This window comes from Schistocerca piceifrons, chromosome 2 (assembly GCF_021461385.2).
Source record: "Schistocerca piceifrons isolate TAMUIC-IGC-003096 chromosome 2, iqSchPice1.1, whole genome shotgun sequence".
Taxonomy (NCBI): domain Eukaryota; kingdom Metazoa; phylum Arthropoda; class Insecta; order Orthoptera; family Acrididae; genus Schistocerca; species Schistocerca piceifrons.
Genome location: NC_060139.1, coordinates 401963003 through 401979474, shown reverse-complemented (window position 1 = coordinate 401979474; position 16472 = coordinate 401963003). Strand labels below are relative to the sequence as shown.

General features: G+C 39.9%; 1 protein-coding gene across 9 annotated transcripts in view; it reads right to left on the bottom strand.

Annotated features, from left to right (window-relative positions):
- LOC124777348 (diacylglycerol kinase epsilon) overlaps positions 1-16472 on the bottom strand; it is a 197903-nt gene that overhangs the window by 61472 nt on the left and 119959 nt on the right. For 8 of the 9 annotated variants that reach the window (XM_047252717.1, XM_047252715.1, XM_047252716.1 and 5 more), the window contains one exon: positions 15162-15330. In XM_047252717.1, coding sequence (XP_047108673.1) covers positions 15162-15330 — 169 coding nt within the window. Of the gene's footprint in view, positions 1-14136; positions 14547-15161; positions 15331-16472 lie in introns of those variants that run through there. The other variant, XM_047252721.1, reaches the window with a different exon arrangement.

Below are 16472 nucleotides of genomic sequence, written 5' to 3'. Positions count from 1 at the left end.
TCCGTTGTAGTTTATTATGGCATGGGTTATGTGCGTGTCATCCATTTCTCCGCCTACCTTTGACAAATGTGCAAAAACATGCTAGACAGCTATGGTGTATAGAACGAGGTCACTGGGGACAGAAATGGCATCCAATATTATTTTCAGATGGATGCAGCTTCTGTTTGTTTGACAATACTGGCTGCATTTTGATTCACCACAGACAGGGGGAGTAGTATTACACTGACTGCATTCACTCAGGACATACAGGGGCAACTCAAGGCCTTATGGTGTGGGGTGCTATTGGGTAAAACCACAAATCACAGTTTGCGCATGTCCATGGCATTGTGACATACCTGCATGACAGCCTGTGATCTGTAACCATACCCTTTCTGCACAACACCGCACACACCACTTTTCAGCAAGACAATGCACAACCACATGTTGCTGCATGAATACGTGTCTTCTTGGTGTCACAGGATGTCAGTCTTTTGCCCTGGTCTGCCAGATCACCAGATAAATGGTTCAAATGGCTCTGAGCACTATGGGACTTAACATCTGTGGTCATCAGTCCCCTATAACTTAGAACTACTTAAACCTAACTAACCTAAGGACATCACACCGTAGCAGTTGCGCGGTTCCGGACTGAGCCAGATCGCCACACTTCTCATCAATCCAAAATGTGTGGGATGTGGTAAAAGAACAGGTGCAGCTCTGTGAGCCAATGTTGACCACCACAGATGAACTTTGGAACCAGGTGAATGCAGCATGGACGGCAATACCATAGGACACCAGTTGTGTCTTACACGCGTCAATGCCATCAAGCACGGAACAAGTTATCAGTGCCCATGGTGGACCCTACACCTACTAGGCAACAGGACATGTGCTGAACTAAGGTGACTGAAATGCTAATCACTTCTGCAGAACATACTAATGTACAAATTCTATGAATCATTCAAGGTTTTCTCTTTTTCTGAACATGAGTGTATTACTTATGATGAAAAACACAAAGTTCAAATCTATTTAAAATAGTTGTTTCTGCCTATATCAACAACTGGAAGTCTGTGCTTGTGGACTGTTGCTACTGGAAAAGTCACGTATAATTATTACAGCCTATAGATCCAAAATGGGACACTTTCAAATATTCATAGAAAATTTTGAGTCATTATTACACCACCCATCAGAAAAAAGAAAGCAACTGATAACTCTCTAGATTTTAATATAAATTTTCTGGAAGGTTCAGATAAAAGAATTTACAAATGGCACGTAACACTTATAACCTGAATTCAGTTTTTAAGTATCCCAAACGAAGTGCACAGGTAAGCAGAATGCTAATAGACAATATTTCTGTACGTGAAAATTTAATCAATGTATAAATGTTTGTCTAGTACTGTATGGCTCCACCGACCACAAGGCAAAAAAGGCAAAAAATAGCTATTTACAATGAAATGGCATCTTGGAAAACACCACCAAAAGGATGAACGTATCAGGTACTTTTGGAGTAAAGGAGACCATTCACGAAAAGCAGAAGTATTGGGTTGTCGACAGGCATGCACAAAAAGAATGAAAACTTGTTAGCTATCAGAGTAACGCTTTTATGAGTTAGATTAAAAACACACACACACACACACACACACACACACACACCACACACACAAGCAAATGTGTATGTCTTTGCCCCTATGTGTTGTTGGCTGGACTAACAGTGTCAGTGCAGATTAACTGGTTGTGGTGGGGGTAGTGTTTGGTTGGGTGGGTACAGGGAGAGGGAAGAGGGAGGTGGGGAGGGGGAGGAGGGATGCTGGGAGAAGGACTGGGGTGGGTTACTAGTGGCCCTGGGGCAGGCAGCCAGTTTGCGGCTATGAATGTGGGAGGGAGGGTGGCTGGTACACGTGCTAGGCATGTGATGCACAATTATAGGAGCCAATGGGGAGGGACGCACATTGAATATGGTGTGGGGGACATGAACTGGGAAGAGGTGACTTGACAAAGCAAGGGGAAACTAATGAATGGAGGGTGCAGGGACAGTGGGTTACCTGAGATTGAGACCAGGACGATTATAGGAGTGGACCATGTGTTGTAAGGATAATTCCCATCTGCGTAGTTTGAAAAGCTGATGGTGGAGGGAAGGATCTATGTGGTCCCCTCTCTGGGACACCATCTTGTTTAAGCTCTGTCCTTGTGAGCAGAAAGGCTTTCATTCCACAAGAAGCCGAGGGCTATGCTGGCTGTAACCCACCTACTGGCAGGATATCCCACACCGGACAGATCTCAATAGAGAGACCAGATGAAGAGTATCCCACAACAAACCATCTCTCCCATATCCAATCCCATAGTCCTACTGCATTTCTCCAGATATCCAACCAAAGGTGGGATATGATACATGTCAATGTATGTGTGTGTGTGTGTGTGGGGGGGGGGGGGGGGGGGGGGGGTGAGGGGCACATGGATAGATGGATAGATGTGTCATTAATGAAGCCTAACAGATACTGGGCAACCTCACTGAGTAATTAACCTTGCATAATATGGGCTTCTGTGGTGTCGAACGTATATATCCCCAATTATTGTGGGATCAAAATGGAGAACATGGAACAAGAAAAAACAAAAACTAAGGGACATGATGAGATTGCAAACATTGAAACAACGGGGTTGTTGTAAGCTGTTTCTGCAACTGGTTTGGTTGATACACCACTCCAACGTGTGGAAATCATCACAAAGTTGGATCATCTTAAGTAAATCCTTGTCTGGAACTCAGAGAAATTTTTTTTATCAAAGAACAGAAACAATAAGAACGTAAAGAAGTGTCCCTAAACAAAAATGGGGGGAACTAAAAGATCTTCATCCTAAGACCACCAAAAAGTGTGTCTCAAGGTGAAGGGGGTAAAGAGACCTCTTCCGTCTCTAAGACAGGAAACAAGAGAATAAGGGAGGAGTCTAATAGTCTCATTTCTTGGGACAATCACATCCAAAAAAGCTGAGGCAGGAAGTAGGGACACAGACCTATAGTACTGCAGTCTCAGGAAGTGAGGAGACTGGCAGACAGCTGCACACAGCAGAATCAACAACTGCTGGTTGATGGTGATGTCAATGCCAACAACTTGGTATGGGGAAGCAGCAACGCTGCTAGAAAGCAATCTTGAGATCCTGAAAAGGGATAGCGAACATTTGTTCAGGAACATTAACAGTGAAGAAGTAACTGACATAACTTTTGGAACCATTGTGAAGGGCAGCTACGTCAAAAAATGGCATATGGCGTTGGAGCCATCCTTACCTGATGACATGATATTATGTCTGAGGTTGAAATGGGTGTCAAACACCTAGCCCTAAGTTAACAGTTATAGTGCCATTTATAAGGAAGCTTATCCAGCACACATACAGGAATTTTAGGCTTCTCGATGAAACTTTACCTGTATAGGGAGTGGTAAAGTATCTAGGAGTAACTATGGATGTGAAACTGTCATGGACCCCTCACATAAACAATATATATTCCACGGTGAAACATACAGTATTCCACCTTGGTATGTAATATCTACATTAATGTCTCAATAAACAGGACAGGGATGCAGACAGTATGACATATGGAAGTTTCTGCCACTCCATGAGGCATGCATGCATAGCCTAATGGTAAGGTGACAGCTCGTGATAGGTGGGAAAACCGGGTTCAAGTCCCAGTCCAGAACAAATTTTTCGTATTTAACCAATAGGTACTACATCTGCGTTTAATACAGCTGATGCCAAGTTATTCACACTAAGCAAATTATCATCAATGCCTGTTCATCCAGACATTATGTAAATATTACATGCTGAGATGGACACTAGATGATAAATTCATACGCCTCAGTTCCCCATGTCTACATCTACATCTACATCCATACTCCACAAGCCACCTGACGGTACATTGTTTGACATGTGGAAGTTTGTGTCAGTCCATGAAGCGTGCAGAGATAGCCTACTGGTAACACGACTGCTCACAATAAGTGGGAAGTCTGGGTTCAATTCTCGGTCTAGAACAAATTTTCTTTTGTCACCAACGGGTACTATACCCACACCTAATACAGCTGATGCAAATTCAGATAATGTAGTTCAATTTCATCTGTGATCTAGTTTGCTGTTTCTTCCCTATTTACATCTCTTCTTTTTCTCTCTGGACCTGTAACCAAAAATGGCCACTGGACTGTTTACCAATGTGTTCAGATTAGAGTAAATATGTCACAGACATAATAATGAAATCCGCACTAATTTGTAAACTTCTCAAGATACATAATAAAGTACACAAAATTTTCAAATGCAATAAAGGGCTTAGATTTAATGTTCATATCATAGATGTGTAGCAAGGTGGTCCTCAGGGGACTGTAATAAATAAAACAGTACTATTTTCATTTACAGAGTAATATGACACATTATATGAGAAGTCACATTGTGAATTATATCTATGTCAACTAGGATTACTACGGAACTTGTCAGTGGAGTAGAAAGAGTTGACCACCAGTAGTTTCTTTGGGCTTCTCTTTAGATTTGTATAAAGTATTTTCAGTATTCTTCCACATAAAAATTAGAACTAAAAAAATTGAGCTTTTGATGATAACCTCCATCATCTTTGTCCAGGACAACTGACTGATGTCATGTTGAAAGTGACACTAGTCAACAACATGGCTTATGTAGTTGAGAGCCCACTTCAATGCATCACAAGTATTACAACTAATGTCCCAGATAACGTTTTTGTTGTACATTTTGATTTCTATGGTCTCTTTGATTACAGAGTACGGGAAGGCCTATGTGTAGAAAAATATTTCTGTTGCATCAAATACTATTTTATATCTATTTATGAGCTATGATTTTTCTCACTTGCAACTTTTTTTCATGTTTCTTTGGCATTTACACGAGGTTCAGGAGCTGTAGAGTTTGGCTGATAGAGTTTGATTCTGCACTAACAAGGAATATAGTAAATTTCAGGAATCCTGATGCCCACATTGTCTTCAGCCAGGCACAGCATCATCTTATCTTCTTGGGCAGTAGGAAAATAGGTCCTTATCTGCCCAGGATCCTTGGTGTTTCGCTAGTAACTACACAAAAAGGAAGGAATGCATAGGCAGATTGTCTCATGGTTGTTGAGCATCTACATTTTTTCATTTCTTGACAAGTAGTAATCTCAATGACCCATACCGATTCTGTTGGAACGTATGCTTCAGCTGCTTTATCTCAGAATTCAAGTTGTACATTTCAAAGAGAGTCAGTGTATCGATGTATTTAAAACCACTGTCAATGATGAGAGACTACAAGCAGATCTGTCTAGTTATTTTTGGCGTAACAGGTATCACTAACATTGCAGATGAGACACAAGTTTTGACAGCATGACAAGAGTAAGCTGGTCTTGATGAAAACAATGGAAATCATCATGAAAAAGACTGAATTTTTATTCTCATTTAATGTAATACTAAGTACAACCCCCCCCCCCCTCCCACAAACAAACACACACACAACACACACCACCACCACCACCACCACCATTTCCTTCTTGCCTTGGAAACCATCCATTTATAATACTTTTTTCTCAAACTGTCCCTTTCTATTGTTTATATACCTTTTTTAGCATTTTGAATCCAGCTTATGGCTGACCGCTTTTGTCACATTTGAGGAACCATTTAGATAACTTCAGGTCCTTTATTTTACACAAATTTCTGTTATATTTAATATATTCTGAAACATTTCATCATTGTGTTGTTGTTGTGGTCTTCAGTCCTGAGACTGGTTTGAGGCAGCTCTCCATGCTACTCTATCCTGTGCAAGCTTCTTCATCACCCAGTACCTACTGCAGCCTACATCCTTCTGAATCTGCTTAGTGTATTCATCTCTTGGTCTCCCTCTATGATTTTTACCCTCCATGCTGCCCTCTAATACTAAATTGGTGATCCCTCAATGTCTCAGAACATGTCCTACCAACTGATCCCTTCTTCTCATCAAGTTGTGTCACAAGCTCCTCTTCTCCCCAATTCTATTCAATACCTCCTCATTTGTTATGTGATCTACCCACCTAATCTTCAGCATTCTTCTGTAGCACCACATTTCAAAAGCTTCTATTCTCTTCTTGTCCAAACTATTTATCGTCCACGTTTCACTTCCATACATGGCTACACTCCGTACAAATACTTTCAGAAATGACTTCCTGACATTTAAAGCTACACTCGATGTTAACAAATTTTTCTTCTTTAGAAACGATTTCCTTGCCATTGCCAGTCTACATTTTATATCCTCTCTACTTCGACCATCATCAGTTATTTTGCTCCCCAAATAGCAAAACTCCTTTACTACTTTAAGTGTCTCATTTCCTAATCTAATTCCCTCAGCATCACCCGAGTTAACTCGACTACATTCCATTATCCTCGTTTTGCTTTTGTTGATGTTCATCTTATACCATCCTTTCAAGACACTGTCCATTCCGTTCAACTGCTCTTCCAAGTCCTTTACTGTCTCTGACAGAATTACAATGTCATCAGCAAACATCAAAGTTTTTATTTCTTCTCCATGCATTTTAATACCTACTTCGAACTTTTCTTTTGTTTCCTTTACTGCTTCCTCAATATACAGATTGAATAGTATCGGGGAGAGGCTACAACCCTGTGTCACTCCCTTCTCAACCACTGCTTCCCTTTCATGTCCCTCGACTCTTATAACTGCCATCTGGTTTCTGTACAAATTGTAAATACCCTTTCGCTCCCTGTATTTATCCCCGCCACCTTCAGAATTTCGAAGAGAGTATTCCAGTCAACATTGTCAAAAGCTTTCTCTAAGCCTACAAATGCTAGAAACATAGGTTAGGCTTTCCTTAATCTTTCTTCTAAGATAGGTCGTAGGATCAGCATTGCCTCACGTGTTCCAACATTTCTACGGAATCCAAACTGATCTTCCCCGAGGTCGGCATCTACTAGTTTTTCCATTCATCTGTAAAGAATTTGCGTTAGTATTTTGCAGCCGTGACTTATTAAACTGATAGTTCGGTAATTTACACATCTGTCCAACACCTGCTTTCTTTGGGATTGGAATTATTATATTCTTCTTGAAGTCTGAGGGTATTTCGCCTGTCCCATACATCTTGCTCACCAGATGGTAGAGTTTTGGCAGGACTGGCTCTCCCAAGGCTGTCAGTAGTTCTAATGGAATGTTGTCTACTCCGGGGGCCTTGTTTCGTCTCAGGTCCTTCAGTGCTCTGTCAAACTCTGCACACAGTATCATATCTCCCATTTCATCTTCATCTACATCCTCTTCCATTACCATAATATTGTCCTCAAGTACATAGCCCTTGTATAGACCCTCTATATACTCCTTCCACCTTTCTACTTTCCCTTCTTTGCTTAGAACTCCGCTTCCATCAAAGCTCTTGATATTCATGCAAGTGGTTCTCCTTTCTCTAAAGGTCTCTTTAATTTTCCCATAGGCAGTATCTATCTTACCCCTCGTGAGATAAGCATCTACATCCTTACATTTGTCCTCTAGCCATCCCTGCTTAGCCATTTTGCACTTCCTGTCGATCTCATGTTTGAGACGTTTGTATTCCTTTTTGCCTGCTTCACTTACTGCATTTTTATATTTTCTCCTTTCATCAATTAAATTCAGTATCTCTTCTGTTACCCAAGGATTTCTACTAGCCCTCGTCTTTTTACCTACTTGATCCTCTGTTGCCTTCACTATTTCATTCCTCAAAGCTACCCATTCTTCTACTACTGTATTTCTTTCCCCCATTCCTGTCAATTGTTTCCTTATGCTCTTCCTGAAACTCTGTACAACCTCTGGTTCTTTCAGTTTATCCAGGTCCCATCTCCTTAAATTCCCACCTTTTTGCAGTTTCTTCAGTTTTAATCTACAGTTCATAACCAACAGATTGAGGTCATAGTCCACATCTGCCCCTGGAAATGTCTTACAATTTAAAACCTGGTTCCTAAATCTCTGTCTTACCATTATATAATCTATCTGATACCTTTTAGTACCTCCAGGGTTCTTCCATGTATACAAGCTTCTTTCATGATTCTTGAACCAAGTGTTAGCTATGATTAAGTTATGCTCTACGCAAAATTCTACCAGGTGGCTTCCTCTTTCTTTTCTTAGCCCCCATCCATATTCACCTACTATGTTTCCTTCTCTTCCTTTTCCTACTCTTGAATTCCAGTCACCCATGACTATTAAATTTTCATCTCCCTTCACTACCTGAATAATTTCTTTTATCTCATCATACATTTCATCAATTTCTTCATCACCTGCAGAGCTAGTTGGCATATAAACTTGTACTCCTGTAGTAGGTGTGGGCTTCATGTCTATCTTGGCCACAATAATGCGTTCACTACGCTGTTTGTAGTAGCTTACCCGTACTCCTATTTTTTTTATTCATTATTAAACCTACTCCTGCATTACCCCTATTTGATTTTGCATTTATAACCCTGCATTCACCTGACCAAAAGTCTTGTTTCTCCTGCCACTGAACTTCATTAATTCCCACTACATCTAACTTTAACCTATCCATTTCCCTTTTTAAATTTTCTAACCTACCTGCCCGATTAAGGGATCTGACATTCCACGCTCCGATCTGTAGAATGCCAGTTTTCTTTCTCCTGATAACAATGTCCTCTTGAGTAGTCCCCGCCCGGAGATCCAAATGGGGGACTATTTTACCTCCGGAATATTTTACCCAAGAGGACGCCATCATCATTTAATCATACAGTAAAGCTGTATGCCCTCGGGAAAAATTACGGCTGCAGTTTCCCCTTGCTTTCAGCCGTTCGCAGTACCACAACAGCAAGGCCATTTTGGTTAGTGTTACAAGGCCAGATCAGTCAATCATCCAGACTGTTGCCCCTGCAACTACTGAAAGGCTGCTGCCCCTCTTCAGGAACCACACGTTTGTCTGGCCTCTCAACAGATACCCCTCCATTGTGGTTGCACTTACAGTACGCCTATCTGTATAGTTGAGGCACGCAAGCCTCCCCACCAACGGCAAGGTCCATGGTTCATGGGGGGGACATTTCATCATAACTTCTTAATACTCACCATTCTTTGTGATAGTATAAGCTCTTCTCATTTGGCAGATCCTTTACTCAACAGCTGATTTTGCTAAACCACATTCTTCAATTATTTCCCTCATAATGTGAATATTTTTACTTTTTTTCTATTTGACTAACAACTGTTACTAATAAGTTTGGAGGATTTGGTGTTTAATGCCAGATAATTTACTTGAACATGTCTGTTCTTTCTCCAAAGTATTATTTGTGAAATTTTTATTTTGAACAATATTAGAGAAGGAAAGTTACTACTCACCAGCGGAGACGCTGAGCCGTGATAGGCACAACAAAAAGATTCACACAGTTATAGCTTTCGGCCATTAAGGCATTTGTCAACAATTGACACACATACACACATACACACTTGTGCAAATGCAACTCGCACACACTTCTGCAGTCTCAGGCAACTGGCAGTGTGGTTTCAGTTGACTGAGACTGCAGATTTGTGTGCGAGTTGCATTTGCTTGAGGGTGTGTGTGTGTGTGTGTGTGTGTGTGTGTGTGTGTCTGTTGTTGACAAAGGCTTTAATGGCCGAAAGCTATAACTGTGTGAATTTTTTTTGTTGTGCCTATCGCGACTCAGCATCTCCGCTATATGGTAAGTAGCAACTTTCCTTCTCAAATATTGTTACATTCCATCCTGGATTTTCCATTGTTTGATTTTTATTTCCAACAATTTTTCATTTCAGATTTGTACAATTTTCTCCAGAAAAAAGATAAAAAGGACTGGAGACCATACCTCACTCCTGTATTTATTTTGAAAGGCTTTGATGTTTCACCCCACACTTCTATTTTTGTGCCTGTGGGAGATTCACATGTTGTTGTTGTTGTTATTTTTGTTGTTGTCGTCTGCATTCCAGAGACTCGCTTGACACAGCTCTCCACACTACTCTACCCTGTGCAAGCCTCTTCATCTCCAAATAACTACTGCAACCTACATCCTTCTGTATCTGCTTACTGTATTCATCCCTTGGTCCTTTTCTACAATTTTTAGCCCCCCCCCCCCCCCTGCACTTCCCATACTGATGATTCCTTCATGTCTTAGGATGTTTTCTATCTACCAATCCCTTATTTTAACCACGTCGTGCCAGAAATGTATTTTTTCTTCAATTCAGTTTAGTACTTCCTCATTAGTTACTCGATTTACCCACCTAATCTTCAACACTTTTCTTTAGCACCACATTTCAAAAGTATCTATTTTCTTGTTGTCTGAACTGCTTATTGGCCATGTTTCACTTCCAAATAATGCTACACAGCAACTGAAGAGCTGGGACCACACCACTTGCTTGTTAGATGCATCACCTCCATTCCAGTAGCAACATGACCTCAACGACTTTGACCACCTTTGACCACCCCACCTGACAACTCCTAACTCAGTCAAGAAGTTGCAGTGCCAGCACAATGTAGTAAACCAGAATAACATAACCATAGGATCACGTGTGCCTGTGTGTGTGTGTGTGTGTGTGTGTGTGTGTGTGTGTGTGTGTGTGTGTGTGTGTGTGTGTGTGCGCGCGCGCGTGCGCGCGCGTAAGCGCGCATGTGCGTACTCTATTGCTCTGAAGGAGATTTGATTCCAAAGCTAGCCATGATCTCAGCCTTGTTTATTTATCGATCAATGAACCAGTGCCTCTGTCATATACTGTTAACTTGTTATGTTTACTTCTTAACTTATGTAATCAAACTTGTCATCCGGAGAAGACAATAAGCAAACCTACCCACATCTAGGAATCAACAAAAAACCATGATTTTTTTATCATGAGCTCAATGACTGCTGATGCATAGGTCAGAAGAGCCCAAAGCAATTTACGAAAGTTATTAATATACTGACAATACCACGGGAAAAAATCTTTACTTGTATTACTTAATATTACACATGCCACACATTAATAAACTCACAAAAGCAACGGCAGTTAGAAACTTGACGGACAACAAATGTAATTCCATCTGAATCACACAAGACTGATGTCTTAATTCATGCGTGTTTTCTACTGATACCCTTTATTTCCTGCTGTACAAATATTATTTAAACTGCTGTCTATGATGGCATGATATTTTAATTTACTCAAAAATGCCTTTGACAAGCTGCAGAGAGAACAATATTTTATAGTTTATTATATACTCAATTAAGCATATTCTAGCTATGTGTGGAAATATCCTGCTGAACATTAAAAGTCTTCCAAAACCCAAACTGTGGAACATGTTTGCTAAACTTTTGGGGAATGTCGCTGATGGTGAATTTGGACAAAGTTTGATAGCATTTCTCTATGCTTTTTCTTGTTTAGAGGGTAAAATTCAGTGTGTTTCTGCTTGTAAATAAATGTTCCAGTATTAATGAGTATTAAATACATAGCCTTGTAAGTTATTAAATTCACATTTTAAATAACTTTGTTGACATTTTGTCATAACAATCAGATGTTTTGATTTTAGATATATTATGTTAAACATTACTTCTTCTGTTGAGATGAGAGCCATAACCATGATACTGAAGTTAGCTATGGCTACTCACAGATATTTGTGGTGACACGTACAATGTACTTACTAGAAAGAGTTGTCAAACTACACACACCTCTTGCAAACAGAGCATGATACAATTAACCTACTCGTTCTTACACAACTCCTAGTGCTGTCATTTTTATTATCATTCTCATTAGTAATGCATATACTGTGTGTACATGAAGTTACCAAATTCCTCTTCATGTGGTATTTTACCCAAATTTTATTATTCATAATATAATTTGCACCCTGTTGATGACAACAGTACTCTGAGACAGCAGCCATGTGTGTAAGAGTTTTTTGTATATGTGTGTGTGTGTGTGTGTGTGTGTGTGTGTGTGTGTGTGTGTGTGTGTGTGTGTGTGGTGTGGTGGGGTGGGGTGGGGTGTGGTGGGGTGGGGTGGGGTGGGGTGGGGGTGGGGTGGGGTGGGGTGGGGTGGGGTGGGGGGTGGGGAAGTTGGAAGTTTCAAGAGTTCAAGAAGAAGGACTTTGTCTGAAAGATTTAATATTTTGGCACTTTTTTTCATTGTGCGTGCCTACAACTCAACAGCTCCTCTGTGTGGTGAGTAGCATAGGAATGAGAGAGACGACTCACTGAAAGGCAGCAGAGCTGTGTTGTCGAGAGGCACACAAACAAAAGGTAAAGAGCTTGGCTAGCTTTTGGAATACACTTCCTTTCTCAAGCTTGTAGGAAAAACATGCACACAAACACACACACACACACTCACTCATATGCACATGCCTATCTCCCTATATTGTGCTCAGTCGACTGTCAGCTCTTTCCTGGCCCATGGGAGTGTACTGGGGTGAGGTGGGGGTGTGTGGTGAGGGATGGAGAGGGGCAGGAGTCTGGGAGGGCATTGTGGTGAAGTGACTAGTGGCTTGTGGTTATGGGAGAGTGAGGAGGTTGGTGCATTAACTAGGGGTGCAGGTAAAGGGGGCAGGTGGCAGATTGCTGGGCATGCGATTTCACAGACTAGGCCTTGACATAACAGCACACAACTAGCTGATCTGGGGGCACAAATTGGGCAGGGGTACTGGGATAGGGGCTGGTACATGTACACGTACACGTGCATCTGGGTCTTCCACAAGGGTATGATCCCTGTGGCAGGGGAAGGGGGATGGTAGTTGCATAGGGATGGACTAGGATGTTGTGGAGGTTGTGTGGGGAGCAAAACACCACTTTGGGAGGGGTTGGAAGTATCATGCCTCATTTCGGGGCATGATGATAGATACCATGTGTAAAAGTATGAACCTGAATTTCCTTATAGATGGTACTAGCCATCAGTGGATGACCTGAGAGGCCACGTTTGCATTGCCATCTGTTTCCTGTAACAGCTGACAATGAATGACCCACAGATGGCTCCCCACTCTCCCACAACCACAAGCAGCTAGACACTACCCCCAGCTGCCTCCCTGCCTCCTACCTCTCTCAATCCCTCACCTCACACCCCCACCTCACCCCAGTACACTCACCGTGGGCGAGGAAATAGCTGGCAGTTGACCAAGCACAATGTAGGGAGACAGGTGTGTGCGTGTGAGTGAGTATGTATGTGTTCGTGTGCATGTTTTTTCTACATGTTTGAAAAATGAAGTGCATTCCGAAAGCTAGCCAAGTTCTTTATCTTTTGTTGGTGCGCCTATTGATGATGAAGTGCTTCTGCCTTTCTGTCAGTCACCTCCTTTATTCCAAAATAATTCCTAATTCTCAACCAGAACTTTCTGTACAAAAAGCCAGTTTGTGCCTGGTAGTTAAAATGTGAATAACTATGCAGCAGCTAGAAGTAACAAAAAAAGAAACAATATACATAAGTGTGTCAATATCAAGTCTGCACTCAGCAAGCATAAAATGATGTTCTAAGTCAATGATTGCCACTAGTGAACTTTCGTGAAATTACTCCTAGTAGGTGTAGCTTACCGATCTGTGTTACAATACTGATGTTCTTACATATTAGAAAGCTGATCATTGAAACTGAAATTTGTGCTAATAAATGTGAGGTGAACGTAATCCAAATTCTGTAGTGTTGTGTATATTATTTAATAATAGTTCAGCACATTCAGTAATCACAAGAGGAACATTAGAGATGAAATTCAATGACTCGGAGGTGTACGAGACAGGTTTCACAAGTTAAATATAGTAGGGAAGTTCTGGTAGAATGTAAATAATTTATAAATAAAACAGTGTGTGTGTGTGTGTGTGTGTGTGTGTGTGTGTGTTTGTGGGCGTATGTGCACGTGCTCATGCGCTTTAGGTCAAGAAAGGATTGTTTCCGAAAGCTAGCACATTTTCTTTCTCTTTTGTGTGTGCCTGGTGACTAATCAATGCTTCTGCTATTCAGAGGTTGTTAAGTTACATTGTTATCGGCAAGCTATTTGCTCCCCTTTTTGTGTATCTTGCATTATTCTTATTATGTACCCTGTTGTGACTGTCTTATCCTCTTAATACATTTACTTGGATCACTGAAGTGCTTTTGTTAATTCTCTGTAGTACCTCTTGTAATACGGTACTTCAGCATCACAGCTGCGCCTCACCAACAGGCAACAAGTAGAATTTCCTTTTTGACCTATAAACAGTATTAATGCTTAATATAAGGTGCTGATACAAAATTGACTATTAATTTCCTGATGTGATGTGCTTTATTAAACATTCCTATACAGATATCAATGGCTGTTTCAGCTGCTCTAGTTACTAGTGACAATACTGGTTTACTGGAAGAGCTTTTGAAAGAAATTTATGTCTATTTATATCACCAGCAACCACCAATTCTTGCTCTTTTTTCTGGTAAATACAGCAACAGAGTTTCAAAATTATTTACGAACAGGTTAAAATTTCCTGCAGGTGCTTGGTACAGAGGTACTACTATCAAGGATTTGTTACAAAATTCTACTTCTGTCGTACAGTCTTCTAGATGTTGTAAATAAGATTTATTAATATTGATTGTCTCCAATTCATGGCATTTTCCTGTAAGTGTGGCCAGTCCCACTTTCTCCAAGTCTCTTGCACAGAAGTAAGATGCTGAACTATATCCTGTAACATTTAATATATCTATACCAGTGGTCACACTGTCTTTAGAGAAACAGTATACACTAACAGGCTGAGGCAAATCTAATTCACCAGCACAAATCAGTAGTACACTAAATTCACAAGGATATTCTAATGCAACAACCATAAATGATTTTATAAACTGACTGAATTACAACTGGCTGCCGAAATATTTCTGAGAACTTCTGAAAATCATGCTAATGGATTCTTCTGTCGCTCCATAGTAGAAAAATTTCATATTTAAGGGTGATTAGCAAACAGACTGAGTTTTGGTTCAGATATGTTTCAATCAAGAGCTTTTTATACAAATTTTGTATCCTAATTCTGAAAGATGTTTAATTATTTCTTGAATATTTTTCCAAACAATCTTAAACCCTCATTTTCCCTTCCTAACATAAAAAAGTGTTGTTCTGACACATCTAATTACCTGCTCCCTTTACAATATGAACAATGTTCACTGATCTCTAATGGGAATAACTGCTACTATAAAAAGCCTATCTCTACTTACCAAATACCGTCAATAAATGTGTTCTCTGTTTTGGTTACACACAACAAGCAAGGTGAACTAGTGCAAGAAATATTTATGCATAATCCAACTACCTTATTGAAAATTCTGCTGGCAAACAAGTAATATGGAGATTCACGTGTTCGATGGAAGTCAAGAGCTATTTGTGCATCAACTCCAATGCTCAAGTAGTTGTACATAAAGATGCGACGTATTGGTAGTCTAATCCCAAGATGGCGAACTGGCTTGATTTCAACTTTCCACCTGTAGAACCATAATTATTTTTTCTTTAATTTTTTAAAGAATATAATCAATGTCTTCATCAAAATTGCATAAAAATGTCTGCAGATAATTTTATTTTATTCAACATGATACACTTTAAGTAAAAAGTTGAGCAAAATTTCATTATTTCTGTGTATATCACAAAATCAATTTAAACATAAATAAAGAAATTGAACAAGAAACTAAGAGGTCACATTTGATTTCATTACTTGGCCTAAAAATAAATTTTACTGAAGATCCATCTGCATTTCTTGCACAGATGGATAGTAATGCGCATATCTGTTACATCACATTTTTCAGACATATGCCTGTCAAGGACTATGGTTACATTTATTTTACACATATGAGTAAAATGTTATACACATATTTTTCAATTTAGTTCTTTAGACAGTGACCATCTTCCACCATGTAAATTTTTATATACATCTACGGATTTTGCATAGTTGTTCCGATCAACCTTTCATGCTAGTTTCTTCTTCTTCAACTCTTTGTTATATATTATTTTGCAATTATTGCTCCATTAGATTCAAGTGACACAATTTTGAAAATGGGAGGTCAATTTGCCTATGTAATAAACATCTTTTGTCCCTCCAATCCCTCAGATGCAGACTAACTACGCAACACATATTAGTAAAATATAAAATACAAAAAACTGACAGATAAACAAAACCTGAGACAGCTCTGACATTTATAGGGAGAAGAAGAAAGCATGTAGTAAGCTTATTAGTGGAATAAAATTCAGCTTCTACTAAAATGAACTTCCAGTTTCGAGTGATATTTCAAGGATGCTATGGTTTTACTTAAACAAAAACAGGAAAGAAATTGTGGTAATATAACAATGGAGAAGGTGGGGTGGAAATGTACGGATTCAGTTGAGGCTGCTAATATGTTTAAGCAATGCTATGCTCAGGTCACAAACAAATTCATAAATGAAAATTCTTCAAAAGAAAAAAGCGCAAGTTATACTAACACTGTGACAGACTGTTTGTTCCTCCCATTGACAAATGAACCAGAAGTACCAAAAAATGTATATTTTATACCAAATAGCACTGAAGGTTTAGGTACTATCTATGAGGGTCATTCCAAAAGTAATGGCTTCTAATTTTTTGTGGTGACTTTGGATG